The sequence below is a fragment of the Solea solea genome, chromosome 17, assembly GCF_958295425.1.
Source record: "Solea solea chromosome 17, fSolSol10.1, whole genome shotgun sequence".
NCBI lineage: Eukaryota > Metazoa > Chordata > Actinopteri > Pleuronectiformes > Soleidae > Solea > Solea solea.
The window spans coordinates 11,088,543-11,106,261 of record NC_081150.1 but is presented as its reverse complement, the minus strand read 5'-3'; the positions used below and the strand labels follow the sequence as shown (position 1 = coordinate 11,106,261).

Sequence of the window (17,719 nt, the reverse complement as noted above, 5' to 3'; positions counted from 1 at the left end):
GTGGTCGGAAGAATTTCCTTATGTCCATTGTTTGTGATATTCGTTTGATCGTGATATCCATTTCCAAACTAAACAGACAGCACGCACGCATCACATGACACAAGCCGAGACGTATATTAAAGTATTTATTTTGTATTTGTAATTGTACTGATTTCAGTGAACTGAATATGAATTAATACAACGTGACACACAAAACAAATTATGACTCCTCCCAACAAAACAAAAAAATCATTACCCCTCTGACAGCCAATGGGGGGGCAAGGAGGCACGGACGGGGGGCATTGCCCCCCTAAATGACCCCCTGACGCCGGGGCTGCATTCAACACCCACGACTGTCAAAGAGTTTGTATCCATGTTCACCAGCAGAGGGCAGAGAACTCAATGTTTATATATGAATTAATCAGCCTTAAAGGGATACTTGAGTAAAAGTAGAAGTATCTTACCAGAAAATGACATGGTAGAAGTTGAGGTCACTGTTTTATAATATTACTTAAGTATCAAATGTCATTTTCTGACATAAAATGAACTTAAGTTTTAGAAGTAAAAGTATTAAATAAGTGAGGATCTAGGATTGAGCGATGATACCTCAGTGGTAGGGCAAGTTGTCTTTCAACTGGAATGTTGTGGGTTCAATTTCTGGCTCTGCTAGTCTATATGTGTCCTTGAGCAAGACACTTAACCCCATGTTGCAGTGTGTGAATGGGTGAATGGCAAAATATAGTGATAAGCAGCTCATCAAGACTAGGAAAGCTCTATATAAATACAGACCAGTACCAACTCTTCTTCTTCTGGGTTTATTTGGTAGTAATAAGCTACACAGATAGTTAGAGGAAATGTAGTGGTGTAAAAGTCAAAATTGCTTGAAATACAAATAAAGTACAGATACGTGAATTTTGTACTTAAGTACAGCAACAGAGTATTTGTACTTTGCTACATTACAACACTGTAATTAATCAAATATTAAACATGTCCATAGGTTGAATCTCTAAGATGGCTACACAATGCTTCCGTATGTCCTTCTCTTTGTGTATATATTGTCATTTTTTTCAATATTGACGCATTTCACCTCTAAAGACCCAGATCCACAAACAAGCTACAGCATGAGAAACCGTAGAGTAGTAATGCACAGATCCCGTCCAAATATGCTACACTGCATGACTTCATTTATAGCAACAGCTAGGTCTTCGGCGGTCACAGCTGTGATGCAACATTCAGATAATTATGTTTCAAAGGAACCACAGAGGAAAACTGACATTCCTCGCCTGTGGTAAATGCCAGTGGCAATGACAAGGTGATGAACTGACAGCGTTCTTCAGGCAAAGTTGATTCTGTCAAAACATTTAACTTAAATATTGTTCATGAACAATCAAGTGTAGCTGTTGAGTGATACAAAGGCGTATCAAGGGAGTTTGGGGACCCATGGGCTAAAGGAGTTATAGCAGGGGTGGGCAACATTTATTTCTAATTTAAAGGAATCCAGTGAAAGGCTACAAACATAACATTTTAAATTAATAATAATTATTAAACCCATCTTTATCAACAATATTACATTTTAAATGTAAAAATGCTTGAAAAACTAAAACGTTTTTTAGCTGTGACATAACCTTACAGATACGTTTTCTTGCCTAAGGCTATTTCAAAATAAAAGTCTGGCAGTGTTTCACTAGTTTAATGCTATTAAGGAGTGAAACTGAAATGTTTTGTCTGTGTTTGCGGTGGTTAAAAAATAACTTATCTGTGTCGACTGCTCACATCACAACTTCAGCTGAGCAAGAGTCAAGTTAAGGGTCACCTGTGAGGATGTAGCGGGCCGGATAAACTGGTTCTGAGGGCCAGATCCGGCCCCAGGGCCTTATGTTGCCCATGTGTGGGTTATAGCTTTAAAAGTGTTGTGGGTTTGTTTTAGAGATTACGAGCAAAAAAATGACCACAGTGCCATCTCACACCCAGGTGTGTTTCCCCTGTTGCAGCGTCATAAAATTCACTTTAAAATAAAACAACATCCTGTTGACAAATATAGATACCATCAATAAAATGGTGTTGTTAAATGGGATAACGGAATCTCTTATGACTCACGGGTCATGTCACCCAAGGTGAGTCTGCCTGAAAGAACCAAACACCCATCGTCAGCTCCTCTGTGCACAGTGTGACAGATGAGACAAGGCTAAGTAAACTGTTCCACTTGTTATTGTATAGCTTTTTTTTTTGCTCATTGTCATTACACAAGGTGAGATGGTGAACTGCAGCTCTCCTCCATTTTGTCTTCCAGAAATTATTCATAAGTGAAATTCTGTAGAATTAGTAGTGAAATGGACAATTCTCCCTCTCAGTGGATCAACAACTTTTCTCCTTCAGTCTTTTTATTTGTCACTTGTCTTTTTTTTTTTACAAGCCACATGTTGTGGGATCACATGGCTCATCACTTTAAATCTCATGTGATCCACAAAATGGCTTTCCAAAGGTTAACAGGTGCTCTTAAACCTGGGATCTTGCTACTATCAACATTATTATACATTTATGTGTTGGATATGTATGACATATGTCGTACACAAAAATTACACTTTTCAGTTTGTGCCTTATTCTGTATATGTGTGTACGTTCTTGTATGTGTTGCTTTTTGAGGACCAAAAATCATATAAACCAGTACAGAGTGAGGACATTTTGGGAAAGTAAGGACATTTTGGCTGGTCCTCACATCTTTAAAGGGCTTTTTGGGGTTTAAGACCTGATATTAGGGTTACAATTGGAATTGGGTTTAGGTTAGATGTAAGGTTTAGGCATTTAAGGGGCTAGTGAATGCATTATGTCCTCATTCAGAATGCTGTGCAAACAGTGTGTGTGTTTCTGCCAATGTACATGGACCTTGATCTTCTGCTGTCAAATAAAACGTAGAAACTACAGCATCATCTTCCAGGGTTGACCCACTAAAACAAACCGGCTGTAAACATGACAACTGTCGTTTTCGGCACAATGAACTTTAAAAAAGATCATGTTCAGATCATTTCACCTCTTTATTTGTTCAAATATATACAAATCAGAAATTCACATTACATAGCAATGTTTGTAGCTCTCCTTTGGTTCTGTGCTAGGTTACTCTGTGCTGGCCTTTCTACTCACCAAAGCTGTATTAAGGACACTTCAGCTAGACGTCTCAATAAACATAAATCATGTATTGTGACATTTGTGTCATTTTTTTTGTGTCATTTTTTATTCTCCCGTATTCACACCCCATGTCTAATAAACCTAACCCCAGCCCTTAAATCGCACTGTTCTTTTTCCTTTTTCTCCTATGTCAAAGTACAAAAAGTAGAATGAACACAGACAGAAGCGTGTTGATGGGATGTTCCCCGCATGATCTACACAGCACATCTACATCGTAAATGCTCTGGCAGGTGCGTCTCCCACAGACACTTTTAAGTATAAAATACCAAGCCAGCTTTGTTTGGACATGAAAAATATATTTTGACGAGAATTAAAAGAAAACTGTTTTGTAACCGTGTTCCTGAAAACGCCTAGAAATAGGCAGTGTTGTCTTGTCTTGAAACAATTCAGCCTACTCGGCTGAATAACGCATCTATTATATTTTTTGCTGTGAATTCTGAAATTTAAGACAAAACAAAAAGGCAAAAATATTTCACACTAATCAAAAATACAAAGAAACAAATGATTTGCGTAAATTATTAACGGACAACAACACACCCTGTTCAAAGTGCCATTTATGCTGGTGAATATAACCACACTAAATTGTGTGTAAAGACTTTTACTCCAGATGTCGAATGGACTACAACAATTCACTATCGTTCCCATCGTGATTAGATCAGCCTGCAACCAGAACCTCCTAAAAACTAAATAGTTCCTTGATGCTGTAACGTCTGTAACAACGAGGAAGAATCAGGGAAGATATGTTTGAGATTTCTATGATGAGAGGGGAACCAGACCTCCAGGGGGCTTTTCTGAGTCTGTAGCCCCCAGGAGAGGTGAGGGCGATGAGGTTCACTTTCCCTGCATGTCACTGGTTCCCTGTGCCTGTGCCGCAGTGGTGCTGAGATACTGCCAGCTGAGCGCGGCCAGCAGCATGGCAGCAGACAAGTACATGGGCGACAGGTGGTGGGTCCTGGAGGGAAAGCTGGACTGTGACAGCGTGGACTTCTCCCGGATGAGAGCCAGGATGTGCAGTGTCTTGTCCCGTGACGGGTCAGTGAGGGAGACCTTCTGTAAAATCTGCAGAGGGGGGAAGAAGGACTGCTTGTGTTAAAAAGTGTTCTTTGAGTGCAATGATCCAAGAAAAAAAAGGTGTTGACAACACACCCACCTCCTCGCTGTGGTGGGAGATAATGGTGTGCACCGCTCTCATGTTGGTGGCCTCCATCATGAGGGTGACAGCCTGTCCCTTCCTTATCTTTACCACTCCCTTGAACACCATGGGGTTGTTGTAGCATGATGATAATGTAGCTATTGCCATCACCTGGTCAGCAGAGGAATAACATGCAGAGAGAAGAAGAAATAAAAAAAACGTGCTGAAAAACATAACATTTTTTCATATATATATATTTTTTTTATTATTATTAAAGATTTACGGGTTTCATTTACTTTAAATGTTAAAATGTGTAATTTTTCTGTGTATCTAGAATGTTAAATTGTTTGTAGACACCTTAAACTGTATTGCATCAATCTGGGGCTTGTCTTGGCATGTATGCAGGAAAAGTAAGAAATAAGAGCTAAAAACAAAGTGGCAACCATTAGCAATGACACTCATGAGCATATGTACTTCTGTTTTGAAGCCTTGACTTGCAATTTGGTCAGAACCGAGTTTTTTTAAAAAGTGTCTACCGAAGAAGACCTGAGATTAGCAAATGAGACCCTTAACCATTTAGGATAATGTTTACTGATGTTGTTTATCAAGTGAAAAGAAGGTCATTTTCCCCCAGACTCCCCCAGACTCTTTTTGTGACAGCTGGCTATTCAATAAATTCTTTCTTCCGAGTTCCGACCTTTTATAGACCGTCCATGCTACACACCAGAACCTTTACTGTGAAGAACCCCAAGTGTACATGACATATCACTCAGTACCTGTGGAATAGCACAGAAATTGAAGACGCTTTGGTTGCGGAGACGGGACAGGTACGTAATAACATCTGGGACGTGTCGCAGGGCGTCGGTGATCAGCAGGTTGAGACACGACAAAGCCGACTCCAGCTTCTCCGGTTGAGCCAGGTCCTCAAGACGACCTGCAAACTGACTCCAAGCCTGCATGGGCACACAGAGACACGGGTCGACACAACGTCACTTGGTTGCATGTGTAAACAAGACCACACTGAGACCAAGATAAGACCTTAACTTTTAGGGACTGAGACCAAACGCAGTGCACTATATTTAGTACACCAGGCTCTTGCTGACTTTATGAGTCAACAGTAAACGTATTTCCAGAAGATAATGTCACTGAAATCACAAACTTCACATGAAATTTTGTAAAACCGAAAATTATAATAACAATAAGTAATAATAATAAAGTAGTACAATACGTTATTCACATCCTTTTTGTACAGACATTTCACAATCCACAGTGGAAGCAGAAAAGAAGAAGTATTTACTTCTGTTTCACTGCGTGACTGTGAGCTCAGGTCAGACACATACTCAAACACACTCACACGAGATAGAAAGACAGTTTCTACCTCTTTTGGCCAGAAGGCACGTCCCTCTTGTGTGTCCTCTAGATAGTCCCGGATGATGTTGGTCTTCTGGAGAAACAAGCCCATGGAGTTGGCCAGCTTGGTGTCCTGCCCCACCTCAGCATCCTCCAGCTGGGACGCAGAGAACAGCTGAGACAGACCAATGCCAACCAGACCTGCCACATAGTGGCAATACTGGACAGAGGAAAAAAGAGAAGATTCTGGATTATAAAAGAGAACACATACATTTACTGTTATGTCCAGAGAGAAGCAGATTTACCACTTCACTATTAAACATTTACATAATACATAATTTACATAATCTCTGCTCTAATTGACCAATTTCTTGATGTCTAATGTCACAGGCCCCAGTAAAGATAGCAGTGTTCATAATGCCCTAAAAATAAGTGCAGGTTCTTTTGTTTCACTCTAAATATTTGTGTAATCGTCCTCCGGTAACATTGCTAACATTAGTGGGAACAGTCACCTGGTCCCACTCCTTCATGGATCCCACTTTCTTCTCAAGGAAGTCGGCCATTCCCACTCCCATGCGGTGGCAGATATCTGAGATGACGTCTCTGTATTCCTGGGCGAGGTTTCGAAATTCCAGTGATATCTGGATTACAAAAGGACACAGAAATTTTGCAGTTAAATAAAATAATAAATCTAGGCAAGAGTCTTATTTGTCTGCCTATTGCCCTCCTAGAAGCAGAAGTACTGACCGTAGGGAAATCGTTCAGAACCTGTCGGTCTTTCTCCTGGCTCTCAGTGAAACACCACTCATCCTGGTACAGGAAGGTGTGGAAATCATTCAGCATGGGAACCTTCTTGTCCAGGGGGATGGTCATGTCGTCCTCCACTGTGTCCAGCGCTCGCAACACCAAGTAGAAAATACAAACTGCGTGTCTGAATGATGGAGACAGAGAGGAGCTTTCAATCATGAGTTGTGTGTATGGCAAAATGGCCTTGTCACAGATTTAGACAATAGCATACAGGTCTTACAGTTCCAAAAAGATCAGGTTAACTTACACACAGAAGATTCCCTTTCAACAAGGTGCACAACACAGTCGCTCACTGATGGCGTGCATTTACAAACAGCTGCCATTTCTTTATTAACAGTTCTGACCTGAACACTGAGCTTAAATTAGACACACAGCAGCAGAAGTAGCAGCAGCAGCAGAAGTCTCTGCCTGCAATATTAATAGTTACCTTTCAAATTCCTGCTGCATGTTCACAGTGCAAAATCCTTTATGTTGTACTGTTATGTTGCTTAATCTTGAGTATTTGTTTTGAACTCTGTTTGGTCTCAAGACTACATTTTGAAGGTCTCGGCCTCGTCTCAGACTGGAACACATTTTTTATTCCGTCCTTGTCTCAATCAAAGAGGATTTGAGATTTTAAACCAATACCTGTCAAGACCACAACATGTTTATTACTACAAATCATTACTGTTTGACTGCATTGAAAATGCAACTTTGTCAAATCCTAGTGCCCTGTGTGTTTTGGGTGTGGCGAGCAGCCCTGACTCCAACAAATGTAACTTAAAAGACTATGAGATGCAGTATTGCAGATATATCAGTGTTATCAAGTTATCTCTTGTTTTTATTTTACAATAACATAGTGTACATGAAAAAGTGGCCTGTGGTGATATTGTTTCTTCAAAGTGTTAAGTTTATCATTTCAGTGCACTTTAAAACACTCATTTAATTGTCAGACTTTTCACAGCTTACATCACTGCTTCAGTTGTAGACTGCCTACAGTTGGACACATGCAAAACCAAAGGTAGAAGTCAGGAACATAAGTTTGTTTGTGCTGTTTGTAATTGCAATATAATGTGCTTGATTGAATGGTTGAGTTTTCATGCGTTTGTGCACTGGAGGAAAGACAACATGCCTGGCATACACACACACAACCCTAACCCTCACCACCACAACTAAATGCCTATCCTTTACCCTAACGCTAAAACCAGGTTTTAACCCCCAAAAAACCCTTTAAAGATGTGAGGACCAGTCAAAATGTACTCACTCTGTGTGGTTAATACGATTATTGGTCCTCACAAAGACATAAATACAAGAATGTACACACACACACACATGCATAGACACGCCCCTCGCTCCACACCTGAGGTGATCCAGCTCCCAGAAAGAAGTGTTACTCACCTCAACTCCCCGTCCAGTGCTTGAATCACGGCTGCAAAGCTGCGGCTGGTCTGGTTCAAGTACACATAACAGGTCCGCAGACTATCGCTCATGGACTCCTGACAGGAGAGACAGAAGAAGGCCGAGTGTCGGTAAAAGCTGGCGGGTCTAACGGCGCTGCGGGCTCGGGCGGCCTCCTGCAGGCCGCGTTCCCCTAACCTCCAGCCTGGCAGCAGGGACCGCGGCGGCGAGGCGGACCCGCAGCCCCGCGGCGCCACCGAGAGAGAGCGCTTGAACGCGGATAGAGAGAATGGACACTTGCAACAGGCTCCGGCCAACATACGGAAAACCCGTCAGCAGCAGCAGCAGCAGCACAGCAAGCGTGGCTACGACATGTCCATATCCACGCCACAGCTGGTGGGTAAAGTGGAAGCATTAAGTCCATGTAGAGGACAAGGGTGTTGAGGGGTCGCGCGACGTGCAAAACACTTTTTGGGAGGACGTCGAGGAGAGCAAAATAAGAGCTGCACTGATCTGTAAACAGTCTGACGTCACCGCGCACAGATTTGCACAGTGTGCAGAGCGTCTGTAGATCTGCTGTTGTGATTCACACCTGACTCCTCCCACATATACCCAAAACATTACTCTGACATTACTCAACGGGTAGAGGTCGATCGATATTGGTTGCTCTACGGCCCATATTAAAAAAAATAAAAAAATCTATCTGATTAAATATAACTGTTTATTAACAAAATATAGCAGATAAAGTAGCTTATAGATCTACTGTATAATAATAATAATAATAAGTGACATAATAGGGATTGTAACTAGGATTGTCAACTATCACCAACCATGTCTGTTGTTTGTGTGTCATTTCTCTGGACTTCACTTGTTGGGTGAATACGTTTTGGGTTTTTTTTAACCTGCAGAGGGCGCACATCATCTAATACTGTACTGTAAACCTCCAGTTCAAACTGTATGATGCATCTGATGAAAAGCTAAATCTTACGATTTACGTGCGATGTTCAGGTGCGACCTGACTGCTCACACAGTGCGATACCGAATGGTATCAGTACTCGAGTATCATGATACAATCTAATCGTAACAAAAGCATATCATTCCAGCCCTACCTAAAATATTGATTTGGTGATATACCGCCGTCATTCCTCATGCAAGACGGTAATCGATACGCCAGGGCAAATATCATAATTTATCGTGCTCGACAGTAAACGGTCGCTGCCAGTTTCACTCGCTGGCTGTCACTACTTCATGTCTCCTCGTGGTGGCGCTGCTCAAATTGATGACCTGGCCGAAGAAGAGGGAGTTTACAGTGATAATGGTGGAGAAAGCTAAATTAAGAGATGCTCCATCCATGTTCAATACAAAGACTTTATATTATATGCTGTGAATAAATAGCGAAATCCTGCACTTTTAACTCTTTTGGACAGATATTGTGATGTATCGCCATATGATAGTCATGTAATATATTGATTATCATAGAATCATTGGTATCATGGACCATGTATCATGTTTCATATTGTGAGGGTTACCCTGTGATTCCCACCCCTAATGCACCTTGAGGAACCCTGCTGTGGAGAACCTGTTGTCTTGGAAAACAGAAACCTCTCATGTAATAAACAATCAAATAGTCTAATTTATTGAAAATGAATGTAAAGGCCTATATAGAAACTATATAACGGTCTGTGTGGGCTGCTGTTCACTGAGGGTCACATTGGTGTTTTAAAAAAGTGGGATTATCTGTCAAACATGCGCACAGCATCGCTCCCCGCCGCTGAACCCTTCCAAGCTCATTATGTGACGTAAATCCCGAGTCAGTGGTCATCTCTGCCTCTGTGTGTGTGTGTGTGTGTGTGTGTGTGTGAGAGAGAGAGAGAGCCAACACACGAGTCCAAGTCCAATTACCTGACTCTCTTCCCACCGGCTCATTTATTAAGGAACAGGCCAATCTGTTTACAGCTCAGCCTGTCGTGTGCGTGCACACTCTAAACATGATGTGCTGCAGACCCGGTTACAGACTGTTAACGCTGCCTTGATGCTGCCTTTATGTCATTCACTTAATCCGTGAAGCATCACGCACATGTGTGCATACGTCATACCCATCGTATGCTGCTTCATATAATCTCACATGAGTTATTATTCGCAAAGAGGTTTTACTCACATGATCCAACTTTGTCATGATGGTGCTGCATCCGCCGAGTTTGAATTTGAACAGGTTGTATAGTTCCTCGGGGTGAACCAGTGATTTCAGGATGTCCATGATGCCTCAGGTGTTCCGCTGTTGACTCTGTTTCTTTAAACACTAAGCAGAGATGTGTCCTCCATCAGATACTCGGCAGCGGCGGAGCAGAGGAGGAAACACGGCATTCGGTCACAACTCTGGTCAGATCAACCGACGCCTCTGATTGGTTGGTGAGTCATGGGCTTAGCGCCGAGCGTCCAATGAGAGACGAGGGCGTCTGGTGTGATGCCCCGCCTCAGTAAGCCATCTGTGCAGCGCAGCGTCTGATTGGTCGGTTATTTATCCTGTAAAAACAACCTATCTACACCTGATACCCGTCTGCATACTGTAAGAGAGGGGGCGGAACTACAAGTTGTCCCACGCAGAATCACAGAGAATAAAATAAAAAAATATATGAATATTAAACAAACAGACCAGAAGACTTGTCCAAATCACTTCCGCCCCTATGTTGCACTCTGCAGACAGACCCATGGGTTCCTGCCTGAGATAGTGTGCTGTTTTTATCTCCTTAAAATAACGCTGTTATTATATTATTTAACAATAATATAAATGATTTTATTCATATGACTAATCAAACTCTTGCCCATCATTCTGAGCTACATTCAACACCCAAGACTGCCAAAGAGTTTGTATCCATGTTCACCAGCAGAGGGCAGAGAAATCAATGTTTATATATGAATTAATCAGCCTTAAAGGGATACTTGAGTAAAAGTAGAAGTATCTTACCAAAAAATGACTTTGGTAGAAGTTGAGGTCACTGTTTTATAATATTACTTAAGTATCAAATGACATTTTCTGACATAAAATGAACTTAAGTTTTAGAAGTAAAAGTATTAAAAAAGTGAGGATCTAGGATTGAGCGATGATACCTCAGTGGTAGGGCAAGTTGTCTTTCAACTGGAATGTTGTGGGTTCAATTTCTGGCTCTGCTAGTCTATATGTGTCCTTGAGCAAGACACTTAACCCCATGTTGAAGTGTGTGAATGGGTGAATGGCAGAATATAGTGATAAGCAGCTCATCAAGACTAGGAAAGCTCTATATAAATACAGACCAGTACCAACTCTTCTTCTTCTGGGTTTATTTGGTAGTAATAAGCTACACAGATAGTTAGAGGAAATGTAGTGGTGTAAAAGTCAAAATTGCTTGAAATACAAATAAAGTACAGATACGTGAATTTTGTACTTAAGTACAGCAACAGAGTATTTGTACTTTGCTACATTACAACACTGTAATTAATCAAATATTAAACATGTCCATAGGTTAAATCTCTAAGATGGCTACACAATGCTTCCGTATGTCCTTCTCTTTGTGTATATATTGTCATTTTTTTTCAATATTTACGCATTTCACCTCTAAAGACCCAGATCCACAAACAAGCTACAGCATGAGAAACCGTAGAGTAGTAATGCACAGATCCCGTCCAACGTGCTACACTGCATGACTTCATTTATAGCAACAGCTAGGTCTTTGGCGGTCACAGCTGTGATGCAACATTCAGATAATTATGTTTCAAAGGAACCACAGAGGAAAACTGACATTCCTCGCCTGTTGTAAATGCCAGTGACAAGATTCAAGATTCAAGATTCAAGATTTCTTTATTGTCATACCAACACACATTAGACATGAGGTCAGAACGAAAATCAGTCTCTCCAGAACCCGGTCGGCCCAGAAATAAAGAAGAATAAGAAAAGAAGAAAGAAGAACCAACAGTTTAACTTAACAAAATATAAATTAAAAGAGATCAAAACTTTAAACCTCTGGAGGTAAGGTGCTGTGCAAATAAGAATTTGGTGCAAGGGTGGTGTACGGTTCTGGGGGCATGTGCAAAGTACAGTACGTGGGAGGTAGGGGGCAGCAGGGCTATGGGGGCTACAGAGAGTTCAGGAGTCTGACAGCTCCAGGGAAGAAGCTGTTCCTCAGTCTCGTAGTCCTGCTCTTGATGCTCCGTAGCCTTCTGCCTGAGGGGAGGGGGGTGAACAGTGTGTGTGCTGGGTGAGTGGGATCTCTCATGATGCAGATGGCCCTTTTCCTGCATCTGGAGGTGAAGATGTCCGTGATGGTGGGGAGGCTGCTGCCCACGGTTCTCTGTGCAGCTTTCACCACTCTCTGCAGAGCCTTCTTCTCTGCTGCAGAGCAGCTGCCGTGCCACACAGTGATGCAGGAGCACAGGACACTCTCCACTACACATCTGTAGAAGGTGATAAGGGCTGACCTTCCTAGTCCAGCGCGTCTCAGCCTCCTGAGGAAGTAGAGGCGCTGGTGTGCCTTCCGGACCAGGCTGGAAGTGTTGCTGCTCCAGGTGAGGTCGTCCTTGAGATGCACGCCCAGGTACCTGAAGCTGGAGACCACTTCCACCGCTGTTCCTCCGATGTGCAGGGGAGAATGGGGGGGGGGTCTGCTCCTCCTGAAGTCCACGATCATCTCCTTTGTTTTCTTTGTGTTGATGCAGAGGTTGTTTACCCTGCACCAACCCTCCAGGTGTTCCACTTCCCGCCTGTAGCTGGACTCATCGTTGTTGCTGATGCGTCCAACCACTGCTGTGTCATCAGCAAACTTCACAAAGTGACAGCTCGGATGTTTAGGTGAGCAGTCATGAGTGAGCAGGGTGAACAGAAGAGGGCTCAGCACGCAGCCCTGGGGGGAGCCAGTGCTGAGGGTGATGGAGGTGGAGGAGATGTCGTGGATCCTCACTGACTGCGGCCTGTCTGTCAGGAAGTCCAAGACCCAGTTGCAGAGGGGGGGGCTCAGTCCGAGTGAAAAGAGTTTATGGATCAGGGTCTGTGGTATGATGGTGTTAAAAGCAGATGTGAAGTCGAGGAATAGCAGGCGGACATAGGAGTCTTTGCTCTCCAGGTGAGTGAGGGCTGTGTGGACCACAGAAGAGATGGCGTCCTCTGTGGATCTGTTTTTCCTGTATTCATATTGGTGGGGGTCCACAGTGATGTCGATGCTGTCCTTGATGTGCATTCTGACCAGTTTCTCGAAGCACTTCATGACTATCGGGGTGAGAGCTACTGGCCACTAGTCATTCAGGCCTGTCACTGTGGAGCCTTTGGGGATGGGGATGATGGTGGCAGTCTTCAGACAGGTGGGAACAACTGATTGCCTGAGGGAGGTGTTGAAGATGTCTGTGAACACCACTGACAGCTGGTCAGCACAGCGTTTCAGCGCCCGCCAAGGGATGTTATCGGGACCAGCGGCTTTGCGGGGGTTGATCCTCCTGAGGATATTCCTCACCTCTGCCGTGGTCACGCTGAGGGGCGCATCACCTGGTGTTGGGGTGAGTCTGGTGCTGGTAGAGCTTCTGGGATTCTCAAAGCGAGCGTAGAAGCTGTTCAGAGCATCGGGCAGAGAGGGGTCCTGGGGGCACTGTGCATCTTTAGTGTTGTAGTCCGTGATGCATTTTATGCCCCTCCACATGCTCCGTGGGTCATTGGAGGAGAAGTGATCCTGGACCTTCTGAGCATAGGTGGATTTTGCCCTCTTGACCCCTGTGATCAGCTCCCTCCTGGCTGCCCTGAGAGCCAGTGCATCTCCTGACCTGAAAGCTGCATCCCTAACCTTGAGCAGAGACCGGACCTCTTTGTTGAGCCAGGGTTTCTGGTTTGAGTACGTTGTCACTGTCCTGCTGGTTGTGACGTCCTCCACGCACTTGCTGATGTAGCCCAGGACAGCTGACGTGTACTCCTCCAGGTCAATGTCCCCCTGACGATCAGCTGCTTCCCTGAAGACATGCCAGTCTGTGCACTCAAAGCAGTCCTGCAGTTCGGCGTCGGCATCGCTGGGCCACACCGTGATCATCCTCTGTGCAGGTCTGTTTCGTCTACGCAGTGGCTGGTAAGCAGGGACCAGCATGATGGAGATGTGATCGGAAAGCCTGAAGGGGGGGCGGGGCACGGCGAATGTTGGAGTATACACGGTCTAATGTGTTGTCTCCCCGTGTTGGAATGGTGACGTGCTGGTGGAATTTGGGCAGGATGTCTGTCATGTGTACGTGGTTGAAGTCTCCAGCTAGCACGTAAAAAGCCTCCGGGTGCTTGTTCTGTAGCGAGCTGATGTTGTTGTGCAGCTCCGCTAACGCATCGTTAGCTTTAGCATCCGGTGGGATGTAAACAACCATGACGAACACCGCCGTAAACTCCCGAGGCAGATAGTGTGGCCGGCACTTAACAGTCATATGCTCTATTGCCTCGGAGCAGTGGCTTTGCACCAAAGTACAGTTTGTGCACCAACCTTTGTTAACATAGGTTGGTGATGAACAAGGAGATGAACTGACAGCGTTCTTCAGGCAAAGTTGATTCTGTCAAAACATTTAACTTAAACTTAAACTTAAACAAGTGATATTGTTCATGAACAATCAAGTGTTGAGTGATACAAAGGCGTATCAAGGGAGTTTGGGGACCCATGGGCTAAAGGAGTTATAGCAGGGGTGGGCAACATTTATTTCTAATTTAAAGGAATCCAGTGAAAGGCTACACACATCACATTTTAAATAAAAAAATATTATTAAACCCTATCAACAATATTACATTTTAAATGTAAAAATGTTTGAAAAATTCAGGAAGTAGCGGGCCGGATAAAACTGGTTCTGAGGGCCAGATCCGGCCCCAGGGCCTTATGTTGCCCATGTGTGGGTTATAGCTTTAAAAGTGTTGTGGGTTTGTTTTAGAGATTACGAGCAAAAAAATTACCACAGTGCCATCTCACACCAGGTGTGTTTCCCCTGTAGCAGCGTCATAAAATTCGCTTTAAAATAAAACAACATCCTGTTGACAAATTTATATACCATCAATAAAATGGTGTTGTTAAATGGGATAACGGAATCTCTTATGACTCACGGGTCATGTCACCCAAGGTGAGTCTGCCTGAAAGAACCAAACACCCATCGTCAGCTCCTCTGTGCACAGTGTGACAGATGAGACAAGGCTAAGTAAACTGTTACACTTGTTGTTGTATAGCTTTTTTTTTTTTGCTCATTGTCATTACACAAGATGAGATGGTGAACTACAGCTCTCCTCCATTTTGTCTTCCAGAAATTATTCATAAGTGAAATGTTCTATATACCATAGTTTGCCTTTGAGCTTTAAGAGAAGGTTAAGTGGTGTTTCTCTCTGCAGTCCTCTGTGAACCTGCTCAACAGGAAAGTGTGATGAAACATGGCCATGAGCGTAGGAGGAGGAGCCGAGAGCATTTTGTTGAGATTGCAACAGTTTTGTTTGCTGTTTAGTTTACTTTCATTTGTGATCTGACACCCTGTGATCTATCATAAACACCTGCGCGAAAGAGACAAGACATTTTATTTTGCGAGTGATTTCTGAAAATATCAGCTGTGGAAAGACTGGATGGAGCTTCCCATGTGAGTGAACTCAGATCATATATATCATTTTGTCACCATCTCAGCTCTACAAGTAAATTGTACAATTTTATCATCCACTGTTTGCTGTTTTCATTCAGGTTGAGACGCAAGCGACCTTGGTTTGCTGAATATGAGAACAAACCTCCTGTACCCAGAAAGAAATGTTTGGCCAGTCCTAAAACTCTGCTGGACACACAACATCTCAGACCAGAGTAAGTGCAGACCTCTTTATATGGTTAGTCTATGGTTGTTAATCTGGATTGTGATCTGATTAGGATGTATGCGGGTGGGATGGAATGTGAGATTAGGTCATGTTAGATTAGGGGGGGTTATACAGTGCCGTGGTTCTCACCTCACAGTTCTTTTACTACAAGGATTTCGCATTTAATCTTATGATAGGACCAGGCAGTACGACCAAAACTGTTATCACCAGAGTGAAAGATGAAGAAACACTTGAAACAGAGAAAAAATATTGCGAAATATGTTGAATATTACATATTTTTCAAGTGTATTTTCCTACATATGTCAACTACTTTTTCAGTGTAAAGTTGGCTTTAAGCAAAGAATATTTTTTTTGTTAAATAGAGATGTTTTTGTTTTTACAGGACAAGCTGTTTTCACCCCTGCACACACAAGCCTGAATACCTGACTGACAATAAGCATTTCCTTGACCAAATATCATCCTGGTCTGATACCGATTTCTCCATGAAGAGGGCACTGGAGCACTACAACCACAGAAAAGCCACCAGGGACGTTTTCCTCGACGACCAAGTCAACAAGAAGTTTTTGGGATTTCACTGTGACATCACAGAGGAATGCGGTGCAGAGGAGAAACAACATTCATGGGCTGCGATTGAGAAACGGGAGGAGATTGTCATGTATGGACCTTACTATCCAAACTACAACAGCGGAGATCACAGCGAGGACGTCATTATCAAACAAACACAGGAACTTCTGCAGTCAGACGAGTTCACACAAGACTGGAAGGTGTACGTTTTCACTATGAACAGCCCGTGTTTGGCTCGAAACACTAGCTCATGCATGATAAACCTGGTTCAGAAAGCGCACGAGTGGTGGAGTGTGTATGGAGTCAGGACTCATATTGGTTTCATGAGATGCTGGGGCTTCAAAGGAACCAAAGAAAATCTGTTCAGGGAGGTCGACTATGGCCAGGTGGACTGTATAAATCAGACGCAGGACCACGAGGACTATGTTAAAGCAGCTAACACGAGACCTGATCTCAATCCTTTATGTGAAAATGTAAGTTCTGCCATTAAACACCTGCTGAGATCTGTAAACCTGAGTTTTTCTATGAAGACCCTGGTGCAGGGTCAAGACTGGAAGAGTTACTTCAAAAACATGCACTGTGTGTTTGAATGCGAGCCGGACGACGAGAAAAAAGCCTTAACACAGAAGACGAGCGCCATGATAGAAGCCGCTCAAGCTCGACTTTCAGAAGAAAGTAGGAGTTTTGAGGAACATTTGGAGAGCGGGAATGAGTTTGCACTTGATTACACGTTTGGTCCACAGGGATCTGATGTCCTCCACGGAGACATGGGACTGGCGTTTCAACAGAGCTGGCAGGAGATGGTGCAAGACAAATACGCTGAGTTGATTAGGGGGAAGCTAACTGACGACTTCAATCAGTGTGTCATCCAGCTGTTTGTCACAGATTTCTTCGAGTGCACAAACAATTTTTTGCACATAGGAAGAATCCAGCTGTCCAATGAGGATGCTGTTGAGAAACCAAACCCTTTGACAAGATCACAAGGAAAAAGGCTTTGACACCAATTATTCTACACATCTGTGGTATGTGTTTGAAGCACATTTATGGCCTTCATACCAAACCGTCGTACCATTCGCTTTGCATTTGTCTTTATTAGGCTCCTCAGCAGTGCCAACGAGGGTGTCAGGTAGAGTTAGTGCACACTCACAAATACACATACACATATCTATGTCTCGCTTTACTTACAATATATCACAAATGGCGTATTACACAATTATACTGGAGTGGACTTTTTACATACATGGTAGTTATTCTGGTAATTACAAATGTGGGCACTCTCCCACATTTACACACGTAAATGCCCCCTCCCTTGTTTGTCACAAGCAAATTAAAGCAGTATCACTGGTTTTATACAGTACACATTCTTGATGTAATAGGTCATAAATGTGGTTTGAGTTATGTCTATTATTATAATAAATAGTAGCAGGATCTTTTGAATCTTTTGGAGGCACGTCTATATTTGTGCCAGCAGAGGGAGCCATGTCACAGTAAATCCATCCACATCATAC

At 43.2% G+C, this 17,719-nt stretch overlaps 2 protein-coding genes across 4 annotated transcripts; one reads left to right on the top strand and one right to left on the bottom strand.

The window, feature by feature from the left end:
* Positions 1 to 2,992: 2,992 nt before the first annotated feature.
* LOC131443376 (squalene synthase-like) lies at positions 2,993 to 10,165 on the bottom strand. 2 transcript variants are annotated; one of them, XM_058612952.1, is made up of 8 exons: positions 9,987 to 10,165; positions 7,829 to 7,926; positions 6,392 to 6,575; positions 6,157 to 6,285; positions 5,673 to 5,864; positions 5,071 to 5,247; positions 4,313 to 4,465; positions 2,993 to 4,221 (listed from the first exon to the last, which is right to left on the bottom strand). In XM_058612952.1, the coding sequence occupies exons 1-8, from the start codon at positions 10,083 to 10,085 to the stop codon at positions 3,994 to 3,996; spliced, it is 1,260 nt and encodes a 419-aa protein (XP_058468935.1). In that variant the 5' UTR covers positions 10,086 to 10,165; the 3' UTR covers positions 2,993 to 3,993. The 2 variants fall into 2 exon arrangements, with proteins under 2 accessions (XP_058468935.1, XP_058468934.1); XM_058612951.1 differs by lacking the exon at positions 9,987 to 10,165 and having other exon boundaries at positions 7,829 to 8,350.
* LOC131443377 (uncharacterized) lies at positions 8,130 to 17,306 on the top strand. Of its 2 annotated transcripts, XM_058612954.1 has the most exons (4): positions 8,130 to 8,224; positions 10,154 to 10,237; positions 15,523 to 15,636; positions 16,030 to 17,306. In XM_058612954.1, exon 4 carries the CDS (start codon positions 16,130 to 16,132, stop codon positions 17,207 to 17,209), a length of 1,080 nt encoding a protein of 359 aa, XP_058468937.1. In that variant the 5' UTR covers positions 8,130 to 8,224; positions 10,154 to 10,237; positions 15,523 to 15,636; positions 16,030 to 16,129; the 3' UTR covers positions 17,210 to 17,306. The 2 variants fall into 2 exon arrangements, with proteins under 2 accessions (XP_058468937.1, XP_058468936.1); XM_058612953.1 differs by lacking the exons at positions 8,130 to 8,224; positions 10,154 to 10,237 and adding an exon at positions 13,968 to 15,424.
* Positions 17,307 to 17,719: the final 413 nt, after the last annotated feature.

Coding starts and splice junctions, on each gene's coding strand:
- LOC131443376 (XM_058612951.1), bottom strand. CDS start 8,148: ATGTTGGCCGGAGCCTGTTGCAAGTGTCCATTCTCTCTATCCGCGTTC. Junction 6,286..6,391: donor TTCTGAACGATTTCCCTACG/GTCAGTACTTCT, acceptor TTTGTAATCCAG/ATATCACTGGAATTTCGAAA. Junction 4,222..4,312: donor TCTCCCACCACAGCGAGGAG/GTGGGTGTGTTG, acceptor CCCCCTCTGCAG/ATTTTACAGAAGGTCTCCCT.
- LOC131443377 (XM_058612953.1), top strand. Junction 15,637..16,029: donor ACACAACATCTCAGACCAGA/GTAAGTGCAGAC, acceptor TTGTTTTTACAG/GACAAGCTGTTTTCACCCCT.